Genomic DNA, 26,511 nt, shown 5'->3' with positions numbered 1-26,511 from the left:
TACTGCACTGATTTGGTGGGCCAGTTTAAAATCGTTGTCCATCTTAAAACCCAAGTTTGTGACAATAGATTTTGAAAAGGCTGACAAAGGCCCCAGATCGACAGGTGAGGAAGAACAGGAGCTGCTAGGGCCAAAAACAATCACCTCCGTTTTCTTTTCATTAAAATTAAGAAAATTCAGTGCCATCCAGGCTTTAACATCCTCAAGACAGGACAAAAGGGGCTGAAGAGAAGAGGCATCATTTTTCTTTGGGGGACATATAGCTGGCTGTCATCAGCATAGCAACGGAAGCTGATGCTATGCTTTCTGATAATGGACCCCAGGGGAAGCAAATACAGGGAGAAAAGTAGGGGTCCAAGAATTGAACCCTGTGGGACCCCTTATAAAAGTGGAGCGGAGGAGGCTTCACAAACCCAGAGGCCAACGCACATAGTCCTACCAGTTAAGTAGGACTTGAACCAGTCCAGGACACTACCACCAATGCCCACAAGCTGCTACAAATGATTTATCAGTGTGTTGTGGTCTATTGTATCAAAAGCAATTGTATCAGTACCTAGAGCACAATATGTGCTAATTAGAGCAATTGTTTAGTCACTAGCCAATAGCACTCTGCCTCTCTGTAGGAGGGGTCTGGATAGGTTTAAAACTCCAGCTTTTGTGGCTTCTGTCATGCTTCTCTACAAGAGTCAAGACAGAAGTCAGAATACCAGAGCAAGAAATTTAGCTGAGGAAGCTTCTGCGATTTGAAAAGAAATGTCCTCGCGTCAAGCAACCCAGTCCAGTCGAAGATTCAAGCTTCTTTGCAACCAACCCATCATCTTGGCTTTTAGATTTTAATTTTTATATGAAGTTGTAGAGATTTGCTGGAAGACAATTTTTGTTTTTTTGTATTTTTTCTATTTGAAATGGCATAAACAAATTAAAATGTGTGAAATAGCCAGCACTGTGCTCTCCACACAGTGCTGGACTTCAGACCTAGTTTTTGATGGTCAAACTGCAAACACGTCTATTTTCCGATGATGTGAATATGCTGCAGCTTGGCCCCGATCATACTCACATTAGTGCACGTGCTGACGCCCACAGGAGAGCATATGCTGTTGTCATTCCAAATGATCAAAATCACATATGTGGTGGAAACTAGCAGTGCCACTGGGCTTTGCATCAGGTGGACGAGCATGCCCTTTGAGTGTCTTTGAATTCTAACCTTTGTTTATGCATTTTGCATAATTTTGGCACTCTGCTGACTTTGATGACTTATGAACAGAGCCATGCACAGCCGGTCAGTTCCAGTGTGACACAGGAAGCTGTATCCATGGCAGCGGTCAATGTGATGGAGTTGTTGACTGCCCGGATGCTTCTGATGAAGCAGAATGTGGTGAGTCTTTGCTTCTGTCCACCAAGAGAGGCCTCAGCAGTATTCTCTTCTCTGCTGACATAATCCTTCAGTGTTCACTTCATGGTTTGTGTTTCAGTTATTTTACACGTAAATGGATCCCGACGCTTAAAGTTTAAGCTCATCTTCTCACTGCTCACTGTCTGCTCCCTCACCTGGAATTCTTACCTGTCCAACTTCACCTGCCAGTACCTGGGATACAGGTAACGCTCACCCATCATACAAGTAAGGCCCACCTGCCATACTCAGCTCAACTCAAACTTTATTTATAGAGCACATGTTAAACAACCAGAGCTGACGAAAGTGCTGTACACATTCAAACAAGACAATTAATAAAATACAGCAATAAAATAAAAACAAATACTAAAATACATAACGCAGTGCAATGAATCAAATAAAAATTACTTAAAATTAAATTTAAAAAATTGCCAAAAGTCCACTAAGCTTGGTTAAAAGCCAGAGAGAAGAGGTGAGTCTTTAAAGAAGAGTTAAAAACCTCAATAGATCCAGCAGAACAGATATGCCAGGGCAGTTTGTTCCAGAGCCTATAGGGGGCTCAGCCACAAAGGCTCCATCACCTTTAGCTTTTAGCCTCATTTTGGGGTGACCAGTAGCAGCTGATTAGTGGATCTCAGTGCTCTGGCAGGGGCTTGACACGGAGGAGCTCAGATAAATACTGGGGGGCTCAAGACCTTTAAAAACAAACAATAAAATTTAAAAATCATGCTTCTTACATCAGTGGTCTCTGTTCATTCACTTATTAAGTTGACAGTTTCGCTGCTGTGTTTAGTGGAACAGCAATCTTATATATCACTACGACGATGCATCAACTCTTCAACTAAGACTGAACTTGAAGCTAGACTGCCTGATGTCTTAGCTTCACATTTGGCAAATACCCAATCAGTAGACAGTCTTGTGGATAGTTTAAGCGCTCAAAACTACACTTGACATGATTGAGCCACCTCTGTTAAAACCACGCCCCCCAAAACACAGTCATCTTGGTTCAGTGGTTACTTGCGTGACCTCAAGCATAAGGCAAGAGGTCTAGAATGGAAATGGTGTAGTTCAAAATTAGAAGTATTCCACCTTGTGTGGACTATAAGCATGCATTACTGGCTACAAAGTGGACCTATTACTCTGATTTGATCAACAAAAACAAGCATAACTCAAAGTTCATGTTTGACACAGTGGCAACACTTATTCATGGACAACCACCTGTAGTTCGCTGTCCTTTTACAGCACAAGATTTCCTGGATTACTTGAGAAGAAAATAGAAAACATTGGGTTAAACATATCCCAGCATGCCTTAACCCAGCCACTGCACCCTGCTACTGAGGTGGGTGCCATTACTGAGGTATTACCTAGATTTACAGAATTTGATCTGATCTCACTAGGTGTGCTGGTGAAACTCATAATGTCAACAAAAGCACAACCTATTTATTTGATCCTGTACCAACAAAACTATTTAAGGACCTGTGGCCCACTCTTGGGCCGACTGTGCTGGAAATTATTAATCATTCTTTAACTTCTGGATCTGTTCCTAAATGTTTCAAATCTGCAGTGATTAAACCATTACTTAAGAAACCTAATCTTGACCCCAGTGTATTGAAAAATTATCGGTGATATCAAATCTATCATTTTGCTCTAAAATTCTGGAAAAAGTGGTGTCACGGCAGCTGGTGGACTATCTTATTGAGAATAATCTCTTTGAGCCACTGCAGTCTGCTTTTATAAAATATCATTCCACAGAGGCGGCTCTCACTAAAGTGGTGAATGATCTTCTGTGTGCAGTGGATTCAGACACCACTACGGTTCTGGTGCTGTTAGAGCTCAGTACTGCATTTGACACCGTGGTTCATCATATTCTACTTGATTGGCTGGAAAATCACTTTGAGATTACGGGAGTGCCCTTGCATGGTTGACGTCATTCTTGAGCAGTCGTTCCCACTGTGTTTTGTACAGTAACACTAACTCTAACAGTAGTGACATGAAATTTGGGGTTCCACAGGGGTCCATCTTAGGTCACCTGCTTTTCTCCCTGTATAAAGCACCCCTTGAGCACATATTACGGTGTTTTGGGATTACCTTTCATTGCTATGCTGATGATACTCAGTTATACATGCCGATAACTTCTGGTAATCTCATCCACATAAATTCCTTAGAAGATTGCCTTGCATCAGTGAGAAGTTGGATGTCTACAAACCTCCTACTTTTAAACTCTGATGGTTCTTGCTCCAGTGAGACATTGGCATCAATTTGACCAGTTAACACTTAGCCTAGGCTTGTGTGTCATACATCACACTGACAAAGTGAGGAACCACGGGGTAATTTTTGATCCTACATTGTCCTTTGACCTCTACATTATAATATAGATATCGTATATACCTATATTATCAATAATATAATAATATCGTATAGAAATATTATGAGGACTGCTTTCTTCCACCTGTGAAATATAGTGAAGATTTGTCCCTTCCTGTCTATGGCTCATGATGAGACCCTGATCCATGCATTTGTCTCCTCTAGATTGGACTACTGCAATGTTCTATTTTCTGGTTTACTGCAGTCCAATATTAGTGTTGAATAAGAAGTCTGCAGGTCATAGAGATTTCTCTTATCATGTCCCTGTTCTGTGGAATGATCTCCCTGTGTCAATAAAACAGTCAGATTCTGTTGAGACTTTCAGGTCCAGACTTAAGACACACTTATTTTATCTTTCATATGGCTAGAATACTGGCATAGAATAGTTCTACGCTGGTTACTCTTTTAATCCATTTTATTAGTAAATGGAGGGGTCCGCTGCCTCAACTTTACCTAAATTCTGGGTCTTTTAGTGAAGCTAAGGGCTAGTGGCCGGCAATCACCTTAATATTTCCTGTTTTTCTTGTGTAATACTGACAAATTATGCTGTATTTCATGTCTTTCTGATGCCTGATTCTGTTTTTTTTTTTCTCTCTCTCTCTCTCTAAGTTTCTGTGTAGGCTCTCAGTTGTCCAGGTGGTTTCCATAGTAGAGAAGCTTGAATCTTCGACTGGACTGGGTTGCTTGACGCGAGGACATTTTGTATCTAATCGCAGAAGCTTCCTCAGCTAAAATTCTTGCTCTGGTAGTCTGACGTCTGTCTTGACTCTTGTAGAGAAGAATAACAGAAGCCACAAAAGCTGGAGTTTTAAACCTAACCAGACTCCTCCTACTGAGAGGCAGACTGCTATTGGCTAGTGACTAACAATTAATCTAATTAGCACCTATTGTGCTCTAGTTAGCACCCTCCTAATGACAGGATAGCTGTCCCTCCTAACGATGGGACTGACGCCTCTACTGATGACTCTCCTGACAACGTGAATGACTCATTACCATGAACAAATGACTGAAACTGTTTTGACCTGAGTACACCATTGTAAGCAGAACCAAGTATGTTTCAGACCCCCTCCCTGGTTAAGGCTGGGTTTGAACTGTTTCACATACAAAGCTTCCTTCAATCCCCTCTCAAACCATTTCTTTTCTCTGGCTAAGATTTTAACTTCCTTGTCCTCAAACTTGTGGTTAGTGTCTTTAAGGTGGCAATGAACTGCAGACTGAGGTCCACCAGTGCCCTCTCTGTGGTGCTGGTGTAGCCTTTTATGCAACGGCTGCTTAATCTCACCTATGTAGTGTTCGTTACAGTTTTCCTGACATCTGATAGAATACACTACATTGCTCTGTTTGTAACTAGGGATCTTGTCCTTAGGTGAACTAATTTCTGTTTCAAGGTGTTAATGGGTTTAAAGTAAACTGGGATTTTGTGCTGTCTGAAGATCCTCTAGTTTTTCCCCTACTCCTACTAAATCAGGGAGACCTCTTCTTCCTGGTTCCGTCTCCTGTCTGTCTGGTCTCTTTTTCTCTGGGACTTCTGCACTTTATCAAGGGACCATTGTGGGTACCCACATACTGTGAGGCCTTTCCGTACATGTTGTTATTCTTAACAATTACCATTGTTATTCTTTAGCCCTTCCCTGTAGTTGTGGGCACCTGTAGGCTCTGTGTTAAAGACTCCTGATCACCCCGAGCTTGTGTTCAAGGGGTGGTTTGAGCCAAAGAGCAGATATTGGTCGGTGTGAGTGGGTTTTCTGTAAACCCCTGTCTGGAGCTGCCTGTTCAATCCAATCGTAACATCACAGTCCAAGAAGGCTAAATGGTTGTTTCTGGCATCCTCACGTGTGAGCTTGATATTGAAGTCCACTGAGTTGATGTGCGCTGTAAAGGCCTCCACTTTAAAACCATTGACTGGGACAGATGCATGTGAACCACGCCAAGGCTCTCTTCTCCACTACTCCATGTACAGATTGGCCACAATGGGGGATGCCGGAGACCCAATCGCACAACCATGGATCTGCCTGTAGTAATTCCCCCTAAACAGGAAATACATGGTGTTAAGACAGATCTCCAAGAGTTGGCAGATGTGGTCTGCTGTAAGTTTGGTCCTTTCAAGTCGAGACGCGTCCTCCAGCAGTCTCTGCCTCACAGCTGTGACAGCCTCAGCAGTGGGGATGAAGGTGAACAATGATGTCACATCGAATGACACCATAGTTTCATCTGCCTCCAGCTGAAGGTCCTTGATCTTATTCACAAAATCTTGTGTGTTTGCCACATGGTGGTCTGAGTTACTCACTAGAGGAGCTTGAATTTTAGCTGAAGAAGCTTCTGTGATTAGAAGCGAAATGTCCTCGCGTCAAGCAACCCAGTCCAGTAGAAGATTCAAGCTTCTCTACTCTCTGTTTAAGGTGCAGCTCCATCCAGAGATAGGTGTGGTATTTGTGCTGGAGACCCTCCTGTCCTGTGCACCAACAGCATTTCCTGTATATTTGTTTTGTGAATTGTTCTGTAATTTATGTCTGTATCATGGCCCAAGCAGAGGGCCACCCCTTTGAGTCTGGTCTGGTTGAGGTTTCTTCCTCAGAGGGAGTTTTTCAGTTACCACTGTTGCTCTGGGGGTTAGTAAGGTTAGACTTTACTTGTGTGAAGCACCTTAAGGCAACTCTGTTGTGATTTGGCACCATATAAATGAAAATAAATTGAAATTGAAATTGAAAATTGTAACACCCACTTGTCATACATGTAACACCAAACTGTCATACAGATGTAACACCGATCTGTGATACAGGTAACACCCACCTGTCACACAAGTAACACCCACTTGTCATACAATCCCAATTCCAATGAAGTGGGGACATTATGTGAAATGTAAATAAAAAAACAGAATACAATGATTTTCAAATCCTCCTCACCCGATATTCAGTTGAATACACCACAAAGACAAGGTATTTAATGTTCAAACTGATAAACTTTATTGTTTTTGTGCAAATATTTGCTCATTTTGAAATGGATCCCTGCAACACATTTAAAAAAAACTGGGACGGGGCAACAAAACAATTGGAAAATTGATGAATGCTCAAAGAACACCTAATTGGAAACAGGTGAGTGTCATGATTGGGTATAAAAGGAGCATCCCCAAAAGGCTCAGCCGTTCACAAGCAAAGATGGGGCGAGGATCACTACTTTGTGAACAACTGCGTGAAAAAAAATAGTCCATCAGTTTAAGAACAATGTTTCCAAAGTTCAATTGCAAGGAATTTAGGGATTCCATCAACTACAGTCTATAATATAATCAGAAGATTCAGAGAATCTGGAGAACTTTCTACATGTAAGCGGCAAGGCCGAAAACCAGCAGTGAATGCCCGTGACCTTCGATCCCCCAGGCGGCACTGCATTAAAAACCGATATCATTGTGTGGATCTTACTGTGTGGGCTCAGGAACACTTCAGAAAACCATTGTCAGTTAACACAGTTTGTCACTACATCTACAAGTGCAAGTTAAAACTCTACCATGCAAAGCCAAAGCCACATGTAACCCAGGTCACTAGGCTTAGAACATGAGGTTGAAAAAGGAATAAAAGAAAGGATTTTACAATATTAAATTGTTATTCTTTAAAAGAATAATTGTGGCACCATTTAAATAAAATAGCGCATTGTGAAAAAACCCAACATTAATTTTAATATTGGAAGCTATTATTTCCAGTTCAGTGGGTGTGAACGAGTTTTACATCTTTTGCAGACTCCAGGCGACATTTTGAGTGAAATGGCCCTTTAGCTATTTTATGTTTTACCTACATGATGGACGTAGTTGGACAATTACGATTCAGTTTACTGTGTGGTCAGCAGCCGGCCTGGAGAGTTGTCATTTTTTTTTTGTTCCCCACGCTGGTTATCGGGGAGAGCGACACGCTGAGAGTGAAGACAGACACTCGAGGGATTATCCTTAATATTGCCCTCTGGAGACTAATGGAGAGTTGTTCTGTCACGAGGATACAAGTTTGTCTGACTTTTTCTGGATCTGTGGTGGATGGACAGAGATTTAGCCATGTGTGCGGTCTGTGGTGCAACTTCAAAGGACTGGATCAACCTGGAGTTCTGTCTGAGTTTTCACCTGCTAGGAGACTAAGCTTAAGATTGAACCGTCTGGCCGGATCTTTTTGTGTGGGTGTGTGTCTGCCCTCTGCTTGTGTTGGAGTCAAGGAGTCGAGTTCTTCTGCTGTTCCTCCACGCTATGGCCGTGGTTGTGGTGTTCAGCAGTTGTGGTGAGTCAAGCCCAGTGGATGAGCTGCTGCTTGTGTGGACTATGCCTGTCTTCTAGAATCTGGTAGGACTGATAATTACAAGCGTTAAAGGACGTGTTACGGACCATTCCTTGTATTTTTTTTTTCTGTCTTGGGCAAAAAAAAAAAGAGAGAACAAGAGTTTGTGGAATTGATTGTTTAGGGTACTGCTGTGAAAACTATCCTTGTCATTGATGTGTAGTGAACTGATGTGAAGTTGAGTTAATGTACAGACATTTCTTCCCCTTTGAGAGGGTTTTCATTTGATTTAAATGTGTATTCAATATGTCTTAATCTTTTTTTTTTTTGAGAGACCAATTGTACCAATTGCTCTTACTATTGGATTGTCAAAACATTTTTTATTATTGTTATCATTATTGTTTGTTATTCCATTCTATGTTCCTCACTTAACTAATACAGCAGTGTTCTACAAAACCTACCTGTTGTCCATGAGTCTCGCTTACTCTTGCTACTTGGTTTTCAGTCTAAATACTCAATTCTCTCGAGAGTGAACCTAATTTTTTTCTTTTCTTTCTTCTTTATGTTTATTTGATGAGGACAATGCACATTAATGAACACTTTGTACATTTTCATGCCTTAGTGTAAATATGCCAGATTTAGCTAAACACTACTTTCCATCTGTAGTCCTCAGACACACAACAAACAATTACAGTAAATAAATTAAAACAGAACGTGAGATTATGTACAATACATCTCACCTGTGTTGACAGGTTTGATTGTTTTTGAGCCAAGCTAATTTGAATTTTGCTAATTTTTAAAAGCACTCAGGGTGGGACTGTCTTGTATCCTTGTTGGAAGGCTGTTTTGACACACTGGTCCAAATGCTCATTGTTAATGCAGTCTATGTGCCACTCAGTGTCTGACACTGAGTGGCACATAGACTACATAGACTGCTTGGTACTCCAACGAGGGCGGCCACATCTCCTCCACTCTCCGTTATCTCTGTTCTCTGCCTTTGACCTTCAAGTCCCTACTTCACCAGACTGTGAATTCCTCAAATTATATTGGATTCTGGATCTACTGGACTACTATTGGATTAACCATGGAATTGATCAGCTGGTCTCTGAACGCTATTGACACTATTTTTTCTACAAGAAGGTCAGGACCAGGGGATCCTACCTGCCCAGATAGAACGTATCCTGCGGGCTATGTCCTCGACTCCTGGAGTTTGTGGCATGTGGCATGCTTGGTGCCTTTCTCCGTTGAGGTTGAGGATTAATTCATTTTTGGTCTCATGGTAGCAGGGCTGGTACTTTTTGGCTTATGTGCCCTGATCTACCGGAGAATTGGCAAGACGGTGGCATCAAAAACCACGGCCCCTTGCTTGTCTGTCATGATTAACGAGGTTGGCAAGGCAGTGCATTCTCAGACTGCAATGACTCTTGAACTCAGACGCAAATTGGATGACATCTTGGAGCTGAAGATTTCAGAGGCCAGTGAATTTTCTTATCATTAATTTGGAATATTCTTAATTCATAATTGGGATTTGGTTGTGCAAGTGGAACTGTTAAAAAGTGATTTCACTGCTGTAACCATAACTTTACAGGCTTATCAAGCCTGAAGGTCAACTTGCCCGACTGTCTCCTCCAGAGGGATTTGTCTCGGCCTGGGGAACATTGGCTGTTTCTTATCTCATCTCACAAAGACAATAAACTGCTTTTCACAGGACTGAAGCATGTTCCATTCCCTTCCCCCACCCCTCCTCCCCATCAACACCTCCCTTTCCGGCACCCACCAATGTCATTCCTTCCCCCTTCGGCGGGGGTGGTGCAGTTTTTGCTGCAGCCCACGTCTCCCCCCAAGCTGTTGGCGGCGCATCTCAGGGTTGCTGTGTGGCCTTCACCCACTTGCCTCAATTCGGATAATGGACTTCTTCAAACTTAGTGCACATAAACAATGTCAAATGTGTATGTGTTGCCTTTAATTCTGATGTGTGCCATTATTACGGTAAACAAGTAATAATTGTGGACTAATTGCTGTCTGAGGTAACTGGAGTGTAAATGTAATTTCTCCATTGTGAGATCAATAAAGTATATCTAATCTAATGCAGTAATTAGGTCTGAATTTGGTTACATAATTGTAGCGAGCCAGCCAGGAGAATTTGAGTATTATTGAGTAGCAAAAGTAATAAATAAATAAACAAATAAGAAAGAGAGACAATAACACAATGGATATAGTGAGGGACAAAAAGATAATTGTCCCTAACTCAGTCATTGTTAGTGGCGTAACGCAAACAGCACTTGATGAAGAAACTGAAAAAAGTTAGCAGCGTATGGTTCTGTCAACAGAGTAGTGCTTATTGATGACCCAAAATCAGCTTCACTGCAATTTCATAGTCGCGTTTGCATACAGTTCCACTATGCACACACTGAGACCCCTACTACCACTAGAGTATAACAGCTCAGTTAACCCTGATATCACTTTCCATGTACATGCCTTAGATAGTGTTTACACTCTCACAGCCAGTGATAGTGCCACAAAGGACTATCTTGAAGAACTGCACGCTATTGCTTGCAGGAGTGGAAAGTCATTTGAAGAGGTGCTCCAGGAAGAACTGATGAAGATCTGTTCAGTAAAGGCAACACTGTCTGCTGATTTTGAAACAGAACATCATGGCCCACTAGTATGCTCTGAGCCAACAGCCCTAGATCAAGAAGACAAGGGAGTTAAAGCACCACCTCAAGCAATGGAAACTTCTCTGCTGATGATGAAAAGCCTTCTGCTTACCTACACCACCTACAAGTCACCTTGAGTACAGTGGTTAGAAGAGGTGGCATCGCAGAGAGTGAACGGAATTGATATCTCTTGAAGCAGTACTGCTGTGGCTGTTGGAATAATGGCCTGATCACTGACCTCCAACTAGAACAGAACACAAATAGGTATTAAAGGCACTGCGCTGCGGTGGTTTGAATCATATTTATCTAATAGATTACAATTTGTTCATGTAAATGGGGAATCTTCTTCACAGACTAAGGTTAATTATGGAGTTCCACAAGGTTCTGTGCTAGGACCAATTTTATTTGTTGTGAAAGTGTCGTGACACGGACCAACAACAGGGGGCGGTAATGAACGGACAGTGGATAAGCCAAAAAGTAACAATTTAATGTTGTGAATCGCAGAAGGACGTACAGACAATAACAATATGGTGGACTGTCAATTATACACAAAGTGACGTGTGGGCAGGCTCAACGATAGAAGACACCTGGCAAGAGAAGAGCCGGATCCCACACAGCTTCCACCACCAACGGAGCTGAAGAACACCGGAGCCACCAAGCCCTGCGCCCCAGGTGGCCGCTGTCTTCAGCAGTCAGACCCGGTACTGCTGGCAGAGAACAGAGACAGTCCTGATGAGTGTGAGTTCGCACACTCAGTAATCCCACAGTCTGTATACAGTTAGGAGGGAGCACCTCCACCTCCAATCACACACTCGTGCAGCTCCTGTCTAACCACTTATCTGGTTGGGGTGTGAAGCGAAGCCGTCGCTGATCACACCAAACGCCAATCCCACAGATAAGGCAACACCCACAGGAAAACGGCTGCAAAGAAGTTCAGACTATTAGTCAGTGTTAAGTACAGCAGAGAATGTTACCTGAATGGTAGCTGATTTCTCGGCGAGGAGGTGGAGTTGCAGTCCGGCCTTTATGGTGATGGTGATGGTGATGAGATGAATGAGTGACAGCTGGTGCTGATGATGAGTGACAGCTGTCACTCCCAGTGGCTCCGGCGCCCTCTCGTGCTTGAAGCCCGCACTCCAAGCAGGGCGCCATCTGGTGGTGGTGGGCCAGCAGTACCTCCTCTTCAGCGGCCCACACAACATTATTCACTTTATACATGCTTCCCTTAGGCAGTATTATTAGACGGCATTGCTTAAATTTTCATTGTTACGCAGATGATACCCAGCTTTATCTATCCATGAAGCCAGAGGACACACACCAATTAGCTAAACTGCAGGATTGTCTTACAGACATAAAGACATGGATGACCTCTAATTTCCTGCTTTTAAACTCAGATAAAACTGAAGTTATTGTACTTGGCCCCACAAATCTTAGAAACATGGTGTCTAACCAGATACTTACTCTGGATGGCATTACCCTGACCTCTAGTAATACTGTGAGAAATCTTGGAGTCAATTTTGATCAGGATATGTCATTCAAAGCGCATATTAAAAAATATGTAGGACTGCTTTTTTTGCATTTACGCAATATCTCTAAAATTAGAAAGGTCTTGTCTCAGAGTGATGCTGAAAAACTAATTCATGCATTTATTTCCTCTAGGCTGGACTATTGTAATTCATTATTATCAGGTTGTCCTAAAAGTTCCCTTAAAAGCCTTCAGTTAATTCAAAATGCTGCAGCTAGAGTACTAACGGGGACTAGAAGGAGAGAGCATATCTCACCCATATTGGCCTCTCTTCATTGGCTTCCTTGTTGGGAAAGTGTCGTGACACGGACCCACAACAGGGGGCGTTAATGAACGGACAATGGATAAGCCAAAAAGTAACAATTTAATGTTGTGAAGCGCACAACGAAGTATAGACAATAACAATAGTGCGGAATGTCAATCATACACAAGGTGGCGTGTGGCAGGCTCGAAGATAGAAGACGTCTGGTGATAGAAGAGCCGGAACCCACACAGCTTCCACCACCAACGGATCTGAAGAACACCGGAGCCGCCAAGCCCTGCGCCCCAGGTGGCCACTGTCTTCAGCAGTCAGACCCGGTACTGCTGGCAGAGAACAGAAACAGTTTGATGAGTGTGAGTACGCACACTCAGTAATCCCACAGTCTGTGTTCAGTTAGGAGGGAGAACCTCCACCTCCAATCACACACTCGTACAGCTCCTGTGAAACCACTTATCTGGTTTGGGGTGTGAGGCGAAGCCGTCGCAGTCCACACCAAACGCCAATACCGCAGATAAGGACACCGTCACAGGAAAACGGCTGCAAATGAGATCAGACTATTAGTCACAGTTAAGCTTAGCAGAGAAATTACCTGTATGGTAGATGATTTCTCGGCGGGGAGGTGGAGTTGCAGTCCGGCTTTTATGGAGGTTGATGTTGATGAGTGACAGCTGGTGGTGATGATGACAGCTGTCACTCCACTGGTTCCGGCCCCTCTCGTGCTTGAAACCCGCACTCCAAGCAGGGTGCCATCTGGTGGTGGTGGGCCAGCAGTACCTCCTCTTCAGCGGCCCACACAACATTCCTGTTAATTCTAGAATAGAATTTAAAATTCTTCTTCTTACTTATAAGGTTTTGAATAATCAGGTCCCATCTTATCTTAGGGACCTCATAGTACCATATCACCCCAATAGAGCGCTTCGCTCTCAGACTGCAGGCTTACTTGTAGTTCCTAGGGTTTGTAAGAGTAGAATGGGAGGCAGAGCCTTCAGCTTTCAGGCTCCTCTCCTGTGGAACCAGCTCCCAATTCAGATCAGAGAGACAGACACCCTCTCTACTTTTAAGATTAGGCTTAAAACTTCCTTTTTGCTAAAGCTTATAGTTAGGGCTGGATCAGGTGACCCTGAACCATCCCTTAGTTATGCTGCTATAGACTTAGACTGCTGGGGGGTTCCCATGATGCACTGAGTGTTTCTTTCTCTTTTTGCTCTGTATGCACCACTCTGCATTTAATCATTAGTGATTGATCTCTGCTCCCCTCCACAGCATGTCTTTTTCCTGGTTCTCTCCCTCAGCCCCAACCAGTCTCAGCAGAAGACTGCCCCTCCCTGAGCCTGGTTCTGCTGGAGGTTTCTTCCTGTTAAAAGGGAGTTTTTCCTTCCCACTGTCGCCAAGTGCTTGCTCACAGGGGGTCGTTTTGACTGTTGGGGTTTTTACGTAATTATTGTATGGCCTTGCCTTACAATAAAGCGCCTTGGGGCAACTGTTTGTTGTGATTTGGCGCTATATAAATAAAATTGATTGATTGATTGATTGACAAGTAGACCCCCATCCTTTGCTGAGCTGGTGCTGCACATTAGAACAGAGGAAGAAAAACAAGCAACAAACAACAATCGCATGAGAAAACATCTTGGGATACATAAGCAATTTCCCACTGTTCCTAAGCTACAAACTGCCCTGCACCACCAGTCAGCATGTTCCTGTGACATACACGGGAGAGAGATACCAGACACTGAGCTGCTTAAGAAACAGCTTAATGACATATAAGCTCAAGTTTCAATAATACAAACTACAGCCCCTCCCAAGACCAAAGTTAAATACTATCAGACAGCTGAAGTCTGCACACTCAAGAACCAGATTGCTGCCATTCAAGCCCAAGAGCTGATATGAAAACAACACAGGCTGAGCCCAAGGATAACAGCCCAGAAACAGCAGAGATAAAGGCACTAAAGCAGCAGGTTGCCAAGCTACAAACCCAAATGACTACATCTTGTTCCAAAAACCAAAGGACAGTGAGATCAGTCCATTCAAGAGAAGGCTCCATGAAAGTTGAACACCACCCTCTCAGCCAACAGGTGCATGTACAGTCAAGTTTTGGGGAAGTTACAACCAGCAGGCCTTGTCCTTGGTACTGTTTCCACTGCGGAGAAGACGGACACCTTTCAGTCAATTGTGAGAATGAACCAAATCTCATTTGGTTGAAGAAAAGAGGCAGTTGCTTAAAGGGAAGTAACAGCAATGGGACCATCAAAATAACCGCACAGCTGCCCGGCAGTTAAACTACTAGATGTCCCTGTGACAGGGAAAACAGGGACTGAGACACAACACAAGAGCCCTAAAATAACCAAGAGAGTGGCTGAAAGAGTTGCTATGTTGGGAAAGCATCCCAAAGACTGCCTCCAAAACTGATAGGGACAAAATGCACTGCTCAGGTTACTATTGGAAACCATGATTTTAGCTGTTTACTGGACACAGGATCCCAAGTGACCACCATTCTACAGTCATTATATGAGAGTCACTTACCTCAGCATGAGCTAAAGTCCCTGAATTAGCTTTTGGAAGTGGATTTGGAAGTCAAGGGAGCCAACGGACAAGCAGTACCCTACCTTAGATATGTGGAATTAAGCCTGACCTTCAAAGAGGAGTTCTTGGGTGTGGAGACTGAAGTACCCACTTTGGCTTTGGTGGTACCTGATGTGGATGACATGCCTCAGATCCTCATTGGCACCAATGCACGAGATGTAGTCTATACCAATTTTGTTGAAGAAAATGGATGTTCCTGTGAGTCATTTCTTCTCGGTTACAAAGTAGTTTTGAAAATCCTTGAAGTGTGACAATGTCAAGCAGACACTGGTGTCCTCGGATGGTTGAAGGTCAAAGGCACTGCACCTGAAGTCCTTCCAGCCAGCAGCACAATGGTTCTTGAGGGTCTCATCCATGTGAGTGGTACTGCTAGTGAGAAGTGGGTTGCTGTGGAGCCTTCTTCATCATATTCTCCCCTAGTGGATTGCTAGTGGCTAGTTCCCTGTGCACAATACCTGTAAAAAGTCCTCATCGCTTACCAGTTCTGTTAAGAAATGAGACTACCAATGACATCACAATCCCCCCAAGGACAGTGTTGGCTGAGCTTCATGCAGTTCAGAAAGTGATGAAAGCGGAATCTGCAGCCTCAAATGCCCCCAAGACCAATAAGATGAGTTTCGATTTTGGCGATTCCCTGTGCCACCTGAATGGAAAGACAGAATCACAAAGCAGCTAAATTCAATGCCGAAGGTCTTTGCACAACACCATTATTGGATATTGGCCACACTGACAGAGTGAAGCATCACATCAAGCTCAGTGATGATACACCCTTCAAACACTGACCTAGACCCATCCATCCCTATGACATTGATGCAGTCCGAAAGCACCTGCAGGAGCTTCTGGATTCCTGGGATCATATGGGAGTCAGAGTCCCCATCTGCATCCCCCATAGTCGTGGTTCGTAAGAAGAATGGTTCTGTGCGTCTGTGTATTGACTTCCGAAAACTCAGTTTCAAAACTATAAAAGATGCCTATGCATTGCCAAACTTGGAGGAAGTGTTTTCTTTGTTGACTGGCTCAAAACGGTTCTCCGTGCTTGACTTAATGACAAGTTACTACCAGATTGAGATGGAGGCAGCTGATAAGCAAAAAACTGCATTTGTATGCCCCCTAGGATTCTGGGAATTCAACAGAATGCCACAAGGAATCACTAATGCACTCAGTACATTCCAACGGCTTATGGAGAGATGCATGGGAGATCTCAACTGGTGAGAGGCATTGGTTCTCATTGATGACCTCATAGTCTTTTCAGACACCCTGGAAGAGCATGAGTCAAGACTGCTACAGGTGATGCACCAACTGAAAAGAGTATAGACTGAAGTTATCTCCAGAAATATAAATTCTTTCAGACGTCTGTGAGATACCTAGGTCACATTGTGTCAACATGGGGTTGAAACAGACCCAGAAAAGATTGAAGCCCTAAAGACCTGGCCAGTACCAGAGAACCTTAAAGAACTGTGGTCTTTATATTATCAACACTTTGTGCAAGATTAAAGCTTGTCAAACCTGATCATGAAACCACCTTGGTCATACAGGTAATCCAATGCCACCTCTCATACGGTAACAAACCACCTGTCAATTGACAGTTCTGCTCAAAAGTTTACATCCTTAGCAGATTTTTTTTTTTATTGCAATTTTTCAGAGAACATGAACAATAACACAGCTTTTTTTCGCTCATGGTTAGTGGTTGGGTGAAGCCATTTATTGGCAAAAACTGTGTTACTCTTTCAAATCATAATGACAACAGAAACTACCCAAATGAACCTGATCCAAAGTTTACATACCCCTGTTCTTAATACTGCTTGGAGTCTTTTGTGGTGGTTTGTGGACGAGGCTCTCTGATGGTGAAGCTGCCACTGAATATGTTTCGGACTTTATTTACATCAATTACAAAGAAATACAAACAGTATGACACTTTATGGTAAATCTGCATGGAGTAGACAGTTCTCAAAAACTGAGTGACTGTACAAGAAGTCCATCTTCATGATGAAGTGGTATAGGGGGATTTTCCTAAAAAGAAGACCTGAAAGTTTAGCTGCAAATTGCCAGAAGGTACATCTGAGATGCAAGCCTGGATCTGATCTGTTTGGTGAAAATCCTTCTCTGCTCTACTCCACTTTTTCAGCTTGGGACTCCGACGAGGGCGGTCGCATCTCCTCCAGTCTCCCTTATCTCTCTGCTTTTAACCTTCAAGTCCCTACTCCACCAGACTGTGAATTCCTCAAAACTATAGTGGATTCTGGATCTATTGGACTACTATTGGATTAACCATGGAGTTGATCAGCTGGTCTCTGAATGCTATTGACACTATTTTTTCTACAAGAAGGTCAGGACCGGGGGATCCTGCCTGCCCAGATGGAATGTATCCTGCGGGCTATGTCCTCAACTCCTGGAGTTCCTGGCATGTGGCATGCTTGGCGCCTTTCTCCATTGAGGATGTCGAGGATTTATTCATTTTTGGTCTCATGGCAGCAGGGCTGGTACTTTTTGGCTTATGTGCTGCCCTGATCTTCCGGAAAATTGGCAAGATGGTGGCATCAAGAACCACGGGCCCTCGCTTGTCTGTCATGATTAACAAGGTTGGCAAGGTAATGCATTCTCAGACTGCATTGACTCTTGTACTCAGATGCAAATTGGATGACACCTTGGAGCTGATGCTTGCCTTGCAGTTGAAGCTGAACATTTCGGAGGCCGGTGAATATTCTTAATTCAGTATTGGGAATATTCTTAATTCAGAATTGGGATTTGGCTGTGTGAGTGGAACTGTTAATAGTGTTTTTCACTGCTCGGCTGCAACACTACAGGCTATCTAGTATCAAGGTCAATTGCCCACTGTTTACCTCCAGAGGAATTTATCCAGGCTCTGGTGAGATTATTCAGCTCCATTCTTATCTCAACCAACAAGGACAATAAACTGACAGACTACACATGGACTGAAGCATGCTCCATTTTTCTCCTCTCACCTCTTTCCTGCCCCTCCCTTCCTGTGGCTGGCCTCCGTTCTTCCCAAGCTGGCAGGCAGCGCGACTTGATAGTTGCAGCGGCTACCAACACACTCACATCGCCTCAATTAGAAAACGGACTGTTTCAAGTTCAGTGCACATAAACAATGTGAAATGTATATGTGTTGTCCTAATTCTGATGTGTGCCATTATTACGGTAAACAAGTAATAATTGTAGATCAATTGCTGTTTGTATGTGGAATGTAAGTGTGGAAATCTGAAATTTCCCCATTGAGGGATGAATAAAGGCTTATCTAATCTAATCTAATCTATGAGTAGTGATGTGAAAAAGAAAGTTTTTGTGTTATCATTCATATTCTCTGAAAAATGGCCAAAAAAACTAAACTTCTGCCAGGGTATGTAAACTTTTGAGCACAACTGTAAATAATTTTTTTGGAAATGTTGGACCTGATCTTGCAGGAAAAATCTCTGATCCAAGGACAGTTGGGAAAAACATGGATGTATTGATAGAACGAAAATATAATTCAATATTTCTCAAAGCAGTGGTGTTGTGAAAGTGTAGGAACACGGACCCACAACAGGGGGCGCAAATGAACGGACAATGGAGTAAGTCAAATAACAAAGCTTTACTGTTGTGAATACGCACAACAAACACAACAGATTACAATTGTGGTTATAACCGATTCCAATGGTGTCGTGTGGGCAGGCTCGACGATAGGAGACGTCTGTCCGAGTCGAACCGGAACCACCCGATTTCTCCGCCACCGGACCCCGGGAATACTGGACGCCAAGTCCCGAACTCCCAGGTGGCCACTGCCTCCGCTCGTCGGATCCGGTACTGCTGGCGAGGAACAGAAACAGTCAGATGTGGGTGCGGCTGCACCCAGCAACACGTAGGGTGGAAACACCACCTCCATCTCTAATCAACAACAACACTGTAGTGCAGGAATGCGAGTACTTATTGCAAAATACAGTCTCCTGCTGTTCTTCTTTCTGTGCAAAGCAACAAAGTATTACTGTCAAGAAAACAACACAATTCAATCAATCAATCAATTTTTTTTTTATATAGCGCCAAATCACAACAATCAGTTGCCCCAAGGCGCTTTATATTGTAAGGCAAGGCCATACAATAATTATGTAAAACCCCAACGGTCAAAACGACCCCCTGTGAGCAAGCACTTGGCTACAGTGGGAAGGAAAAACTCCCTTTTAACAGGAAGAAACCTCCAGCAGAACCAGGTCAGGGAGGGGCAGTCTTCTGCTGGGACTGGTTGGGGCTGAGGGAGAGAACCAGGAAAAAGACATGCTGTGGAGGGGAGCAGAGATCGATCACTAATGATTAAATGCAGAGTGGTGCATACAGAGCAAAAAGAAAAAGAAACAGTGCATCATGGGAACCCCCCAGCAGTCTACGTCTATAGCAGCATAACTAAGGGATGGTTCAGGGTCACCTGATCCAGCCCTAACTATAAGCTTTATTGGCTTATAAATATTGGCTTTATTTACAATTGGCTGAGTACGTTACCTCCTTGGTAGAGCGATATCTCGGCAATGAGGTGGAGATGCCGTCCAGCTGATATACCCTTCAGCTGATGGATATCAGCTGTTTTGGTTGATGGGTGACAGCTGTCACCTTGGCTGCTCCTGTGAGGCGGCAGCGCCCTCTGGTGCCTGGAGCCCGCACTCCAGGCAGGGCGCCCTCTGGTGGTGGTGGGCCAGCAGTACCTCCTCTTCTGGCGGCCCACACAACAAGTGGAGGAGAAAGAAATATTAGATATTGTTAAAAAATGTAAAAAAACAAACATCAACGGATTATAATGACATTGATATAGCAACAGTAAAAGAGGTCATTGAAGGGATCTCAAAACCTTTAACATACATCTGTAATTTATCATTTCAAACTGGTTCATTCCCAAACAAGATGAAAATAGCCAAAGTCATTCCACTGTACAAAACCCTGGAACAAGCATCATTTCAACAACTACAGACCTGTGTATTTACTTCCACAATTTTCCAGAATACTTGAAAAACTCTTTAATAATAGATTGGATATATTCATTGAAAAGCACAAATTACTCTCAGATAACCAAAAAGGTTTTACATCAAACAGTACATCATTATCAGTATAATACAAGCAATTGAAGAAATCACAAATGCCATTGAACAAAAGAAATATGCAGTTGGGATATTTATTGATATTAAGAAAGCCTTTGACACAAACAACCATGAAATATTAATTAGAAAACTGGAAAGATATGGCATCAGAGGTATTGTATCAAACTGGGTTAGAAGCTATTTACAACAGAGAGAGCAGTTTATTAAGATGGGTGATGTCAGTTCTGAATGTTTAAACATTGTTTGTGGGGAACCACAGGGGTCAGTGTTGGGGCTTAAAACTATTTATATTGTATATAAATGATATTTGTAAGGTATCATAGCTACTCAAACTGGTGTTGTTTGCTGATGACACGAATATTTTATGTTCTGGGGAGAATTTAAAAGAAATGGTTGAGGAAATCACTGAAGGAATGAACAAATTGAAAATATGGTTTGACCGAAACAAATTGTCATTGAACCTAAATAAAAGAAAACTAATGTTATTTGGGACTGCAGAACCAATGAGCAAGTACAAATACAGATAGATGGGGTGCAGATTGAAAGGGTTGATGAAAATAAATTTCTTGGGGTACTAATAGATGAGAAAATCAGTTGGAAACCATACATCAAATATATACAAACTAAAGTATTAAGAAGCATTTCACTGTTAAACAAAGCAAAACATGTTCTGGATCATAAATCACTCAGCATATTATACTGTTCCACTGTCTGACCGTATTTCAATTACTGTGTAGAAATTTGAGGTAATAACTATATCAGTTCAATGAAATCACCAATTATTCTTCAAAAAAGGGCATCACAAGTTATTCATAATGTCGGCTATCAAGATCGTACTCACTCACTTTCTGTGAAGGCTCTCAGTTGTCCAGGTGGTTTCCATAGTAGAGAAGCTTGAATCTTCAACTGGACTGGGTTGCTTGACGCGAGGATGTTTTGCTTCAAATTGCAGAAGTTTCCTCAGCTGAAATTCTGAAAGACTGAAGAATGACAGAAGCCACAAAAGCTGGAGTTTTAAACCTAACCAGACCCCTCCTACCAAGAGGCAGACTGCTATAGGACAGTGACTAAACAATTGCTCTAATTAGCACCTATGACAGGGCAGCTGTCCCTCCTAACAACAGGACTGACGCCTCTCCTGATGACTCTCCTGATGATGTGAATGACTCATTACCATGAAGAAAAGGCTGAAACTGCTTTGACCTGAGTATCCCATTGTAAACAGTGTGTCTCAGCCCCCTCCCCGGTTAAGGCTAGGTTTCAACTGTTTTACCTACAATGGCTCCTTCTCTGCTCTCTCAAACCATTTTCTTTCTCTGGCTAAGATTTTAAGTTCCTTGTCCTCAAACGTGTGGTTAGTGTCTTTAAGGTGGAGATGAACTGCAGACTGAGGTCCACCAGTGCCCTCTGCAGTGCTGGTATAGCCTTTTGTGTAACAGCTGCTTAGTCTCACCTATGTAGTGTTCGTTACAGTTTTCCTGACTTCTGCACATTATCCAGGGACCATTGTGGGTACCCACATACTGTGAGGGCTTTCTGTACATGTTGTTCGTTAGCCCTTCCCTCTGTAGTTGTGGGCACCTGTAGGGCTCTGTGTTGAAGCCTCCTGATCTCCCCGAGCTTGTGTTCAAGGGGTGGTTTGAGCCAAAGAGCAGATATTGGTCAGTGTGAGTGGGTTTTCTGTAAACCCCTGTCTGGAGCTGCCTGTTCTCTCCAATCGTAACATCACAGTCCAAGAAGGCTAAATGGTTGTTTTTGGCATCCTCACGTGTGAGCTTGGTATTGGGGTCCACTGACTTGATGTGCTCTGTAAAGTCCTCATCTTCCTGTTGCTTGGGTTAAAAGCACTCACATTATGTGGGTACCCACGATGGTTCCTTGATAAAGTGCAGAAGTCCCAAAGAACAAAGAGACCAGACAGACAGGAGATGGAGCCAAGAAGAAGAGGAGTGTCTCTCCCTTATTTAGCAGGAGTAGGGGAAAAACTACAGAGGATCTTCAGACAGCACAAAATCCCAGTTTACTTTAAATGTGGTAACACCTTGAGACAGAAATTAGTTCACCCTAAGGACAGGATCCCTAGTTACAAACAGAGCAATTTAGTGTATTCTATCAGATGTCAGAAAAACTGTAACGAACACAACATAGGTGAGACTAAGCAGCCATGACACAAAAGGCTATACCAGCACCGCAGAGAGGGCACCGTTGGACCTCAGTCAGCAGTTAAAGACACTATCCACATGTTTGAGGACAAGGAAGTTAAATTCTTAGCCAGAGAAAAGAAATGGTTTGAGAGAGAAGTGAAGGAGGCATTGTATGTGAAACAGTTGAAACCCAGCCTTAACCAGGGAGGGGGTCTGAGACACGCTTTGTCCCTGTTTACAATGGGGTACTCAGGTCAAAGCAGTTTCAGTCTTTTGTTCATGGTAATGAGTCATTCACGTCATGAGGAGAGTCATCAGGAGAGGCGTCAATCCCACCGTTAGGAGAGACAGCTGCTCTATCATTAGGAGGGTGCTAACTAGATCAAATCAAATCAACTTTATTTATAAAGCACTTTAAAAAACAGCTGGAGCTGAGACAAAGTGCTGTACACGAGGGGACAACAAACCACAAAGTACAAATAAAAACAAGCCCAAAAATTTAAAACTAAAACAAGTAAATCAGTTAAAACAACAAAACAGATTGAGCTCTCATTCTGGGTTAAAATCCAGTGCATAAAAGTGGGTTTTAAGATTGGTTTTAAAAACAGAAAGTGAAGAGGCCTGTCTGTGGAGCGGTAGATCGTTCCACATCTTTGGAACCACAACAGAAAAAGCTCGGTCCCCTCTGAGCATATGCTTGAACCTCCACGAGGAGCTGATCAGCTGACCAGAGGTGGCGAGCAGGGGCATGAAGATGAAGCAGCTCAGAGAGGTAGGGCGGGGCAAGGCCATTTAAATATTTAAAAACAATAGAATCTTAAAATGAATTCTAAAATGCACAGGCAGCCAGTGGAGGGAGGCCAGGACAGGTGTAATGTGCTCCCTCTTACGTGCACCAGCTAGCAGACCGGCGGCAGCATTCTGAACTAGCTGGAGACGTGCAAGGAGGACTGGCTAATTCTGTAATGAAGAGTATTACAGTAATCCATCCGAGAGGTAATAAAGCATGGATTGCTGTTTCAAATTGCTGCTGTGCAAGAAAGGTTTAACCTTAGCAAGCTGCTTTAAGTGAAGGAAACTCGATCTGACTACTGCACTGATTTGGTGGGCCAGTTTAAAATCGTTGTCCATCTTAAAACCCAAGTTTGTGACAATAGATTTTGAAAAGGCTGACAAAGGCCCCAGATCGACAGGTGAGGAAGAACAGGAGCTGCTAGGGCCAAAAACAATCACCTCCGTTTTCTTTTCATTAAAATTAAGAAAATTCAGTGCCATCCAGGCTTTAACATCCTCAAGACGGACAAAAGGGGCTGAAGAGAAGAGGCATCATTTTTCTTTGGGGGGACATATAGCTGGCTGTCATCAGCATAGCAACGGAAGCTGATGCTATGCTTTCTGATAATGGACCCCAGGGGAAGCAAATACAGGGAGAAAAGTAGGGGTCCAAGAATTGAACCCTGTGGGACCCCTTATAAAAGGAGCGGAGGAGGCTTCACAAACCAGAGGCCAACGCACATAGTCCTACCAGTTAAGTAGGACTTGGAACCAGTCCAGGACACTACCACCAATGCCCACAAGCTGCTACAAATGATTTATCAGTGTGTTGTGGTCTATTGTAATCAAAAGCAATTGTATCAGTACCTAGAGCACAATATGTGCTATTAGAGCAATTGTTAGTCACTAGCCAATAGCACTCTGCCTCTCTGTAGGAGGGGTCTGGATAGGTTTAAAACCCAGCTTTTGTTGGCTTCTGTCATGCTTCTCTACAAGAGTCAAGACAGAAGTCAGAATAACCAGAGCAAGAAATTTAGCTGAGGAAGCTTCTGCGATTTGAAAAGAAATGTCCTCAGCGCTCAAGCAACCCAGTCCAGTCGAAGATTCAAGCTTCTTTGCAACCACCCATCATCTTGGCTTTTAGATTTTAATTTTATATGAAGTTGTAGAGATTTGCTGGAAGACAATTTTTGTTTTTTTGTATTTTTTTCTATTTGAAATGGCATAAACAAATTAAAATGTGTGAAATAGCCAGCACTGTGCTCTCCACACAGTGCTGGACTTCAGACCTAGTTTTTGATGGTCAAACTGCAAACACGTCTATTTTCCGATGATGTGAATATGCTGCAGCTTGGCCCCGATCATACTCACATTAGTGCACGTGCTGACGCCCACAGGAGAGCATATGCTGTTGTCATTCCAAATGATCAAAATCACATATGTGGTGGAAACTAGCAGTGCCACTGGGCTTTGCATCAGGTGGACGAGCATGCCTTTGAGTGTCTTTGAATTCTAACCTTTGTTTATGCATTTTGCATAATTTTGGCACTCTGCTGACTTTGATGACTTATGAACAGAGCCATGCACAGCCGGTCAGTTCCAGTGTGACACAGGAAGCTGTATCCATGGCAGCGGTCAATGTGATGGAGTTGTTGACTGCCCGGATGCTTCTGATGAAGCAGAATGTGGTGAGTCTTTGCTTCTGTCCACAAGAGAGGCCTCAGCAGTATTCTCTTCTCTGCTGACATAATCCTTCAGTGTTCACTTCATGGTTTGATGTTTCAGTTATTTTACACGTAAATGGATCCCGACGCTTAAAGTTTAAGCTCATCTTCTCACTGCTCACTGTCTGCTCCCTCACCTGGAATTCTTACCTGTCCAACTTCACCTGCCAGTACCTGGGATACAGGTAACGCTCACCCATCATACAAGTAAGGCCCACCTGCCATACTCAGCTCAACTCAAACTTTATTTATAGAGCACATGTTAAACAACCAGAGCTGACGAAAGTGCTGTACACATTCAAACAAGACAATTAATAAAATACAGCAATAAAATAAAAACAAATACTAAAATACATAACGCAGTGCAATGAATCAAATAAAAATTACTTAAAATTAAATTTAAAAAATTGCCAAAAGTCCACTAAGCTTGGTTAAAAGCCAGAGAGAAGAGGTGAGTCTTTAAAGAGAGTTAAAAACCTCAATAGATCCAGCAGAACAGATATGCCAGGGCAGTTTGTTCCAGAGCCTATAGGGGGCTCAGCCACAAAGGCTCCATCACCTTTAGCTTTTAGCCTCATTTTGGGGTGACCAGTAGCAGCTGATTAGTGGATCTCAGTGCTCTGGCAGGGGCTTGACACGGAGGAGCTCAGATAAATACTGGGGGGCTCAAGACCTTTAAAAACAAACAATAAAATTTAAAAATCATGCTTCTTACATCAGTGGTCTCTGTTCATTCACTTATTAAGTTGACAGTTTCGCTGCTGTGTTTAGTGGAACAGCAATCTTATATATCACTACGACGATGCATCAACTCTTCAACTAAGACTGAACTTGAAGCTAGACTGCCTGATGTCTTAGCTTCACATTTGGCAAATACCCAATCAGTAGACAGTCTTGTGGATAGTTTAAGCGCTCAAAACTACACTTGACATGATTGAGCCACCTCTGTTAAAACCACGCCCCCCAAACACCAGTCATCTTGGTTCAGTGGTTACTTGCGTGACCTCAAGCATAAGGCAAGAGGTCTAGAATGGAAATGGTGTAGTTCAAAATTAGAAGTATTCCACCTTGTGTGGACTATAAGCATGCATTACTGGCTACAAAGTGGACCTATTACTCTGATTTGATCAACAAAAACAAGCATAACTCAAAGTTCATGTTTGACACAGTGGCAACACTTATTCATGGACAACCACCTGTAGTTCGCTGTCCTTTTACAGCACAAGATTTCCTGGATTACTTGAGAAGAAAATAGAAAACATTGGGTTAAACATATCCCAGCATGCCTTAACCCAGCCACTACACCCTGCTACTGAGGTGGGTGCCATTACTGAGGTATTACCTAGATTTACAGAATTTGATCTGATCTCACTAGGTGTGCTGGTGAAACTCATAATGTCAACAAAAGCACAACCTATTTATTTGATCCTGTACCAACAAAACTATTTAAGGACCTGTGGCCCACTCTTGGGCCGACTGTGCTGGAAATTATTAATCATTCTTTAACTTCTGGATCTGTTCCTAAATGTTTCAAATCTGCAGTGATTAAACCATTACTTAAGAAACCTAATCTTGACCCCAGTGTATTGAAAAATTATCGGGTGATATCAAATCTATCATTTTGCTCTAAAATTCTGGAAAAAGTGGTGTCACGGCAGCTGGTGGACTATCTTATTGAGAATAATCTCTTTGAGCCACTGCAGTCTGCTTTTATAAAATATCATTCCACAGAGGCGGCTCTCACTAAAGTGGTGAATGATCTT

At 42.9% G+C, this 26,511-nt stretch overlaps 1 protein-coding gene across 1 annotated transcript in view; it reads left to right on the top strand.

The window, feature by feature from the left end:
* Nucleotides 1-26,511, top strand: part of LOC117517266 (enteropeptidase-like) — a 213,141-nt gene that overhangs the window by 102,313 nt on the left and 84,317 nt on the right. Inside the window, exons 13-17 of the mRNA XM_034178213.1 lie at nt 1,265-1,375; nt 1,473-1,596; nt 7,946-8,007; nt 24,602-24,712; nt 24,810-24,933. Coding sequence (XP_034034104.1) covers nt 1,265-1,375; nt 1,473-1,596; nt 7,946-8,007; nt 24,602-24,712; nt 24,810-24,933 — 532 coding nt within the window. The remainder of the gene's footprint in view (nt 1-1,264; nt 1,376-1,472; nt 1,597-7,945; nt 8,008-24,601; nt 24,713-24,809; nt 24,934-26,511) is intronic.

The sequence above is a fragment of the Thalassophryne amazonica genome, chromosome 9 (genome assembly GCF_902500255.1).
Source record: "Thalassophryne amazonica chromosome 9, fThaAma1.1, whole genome shotgun sequence".
In the NCBI taxonomy this organism is placed as follows: Eukaryota; Metazoa; Chordata; class Actinopteri; order Batrachoidiformes; family Batrachoididae; genus Thalassophryne; species Thalassophryne amazonica.
This window is presented reverse-complemented; position numbering and strand designations above follow the sequence as displayed.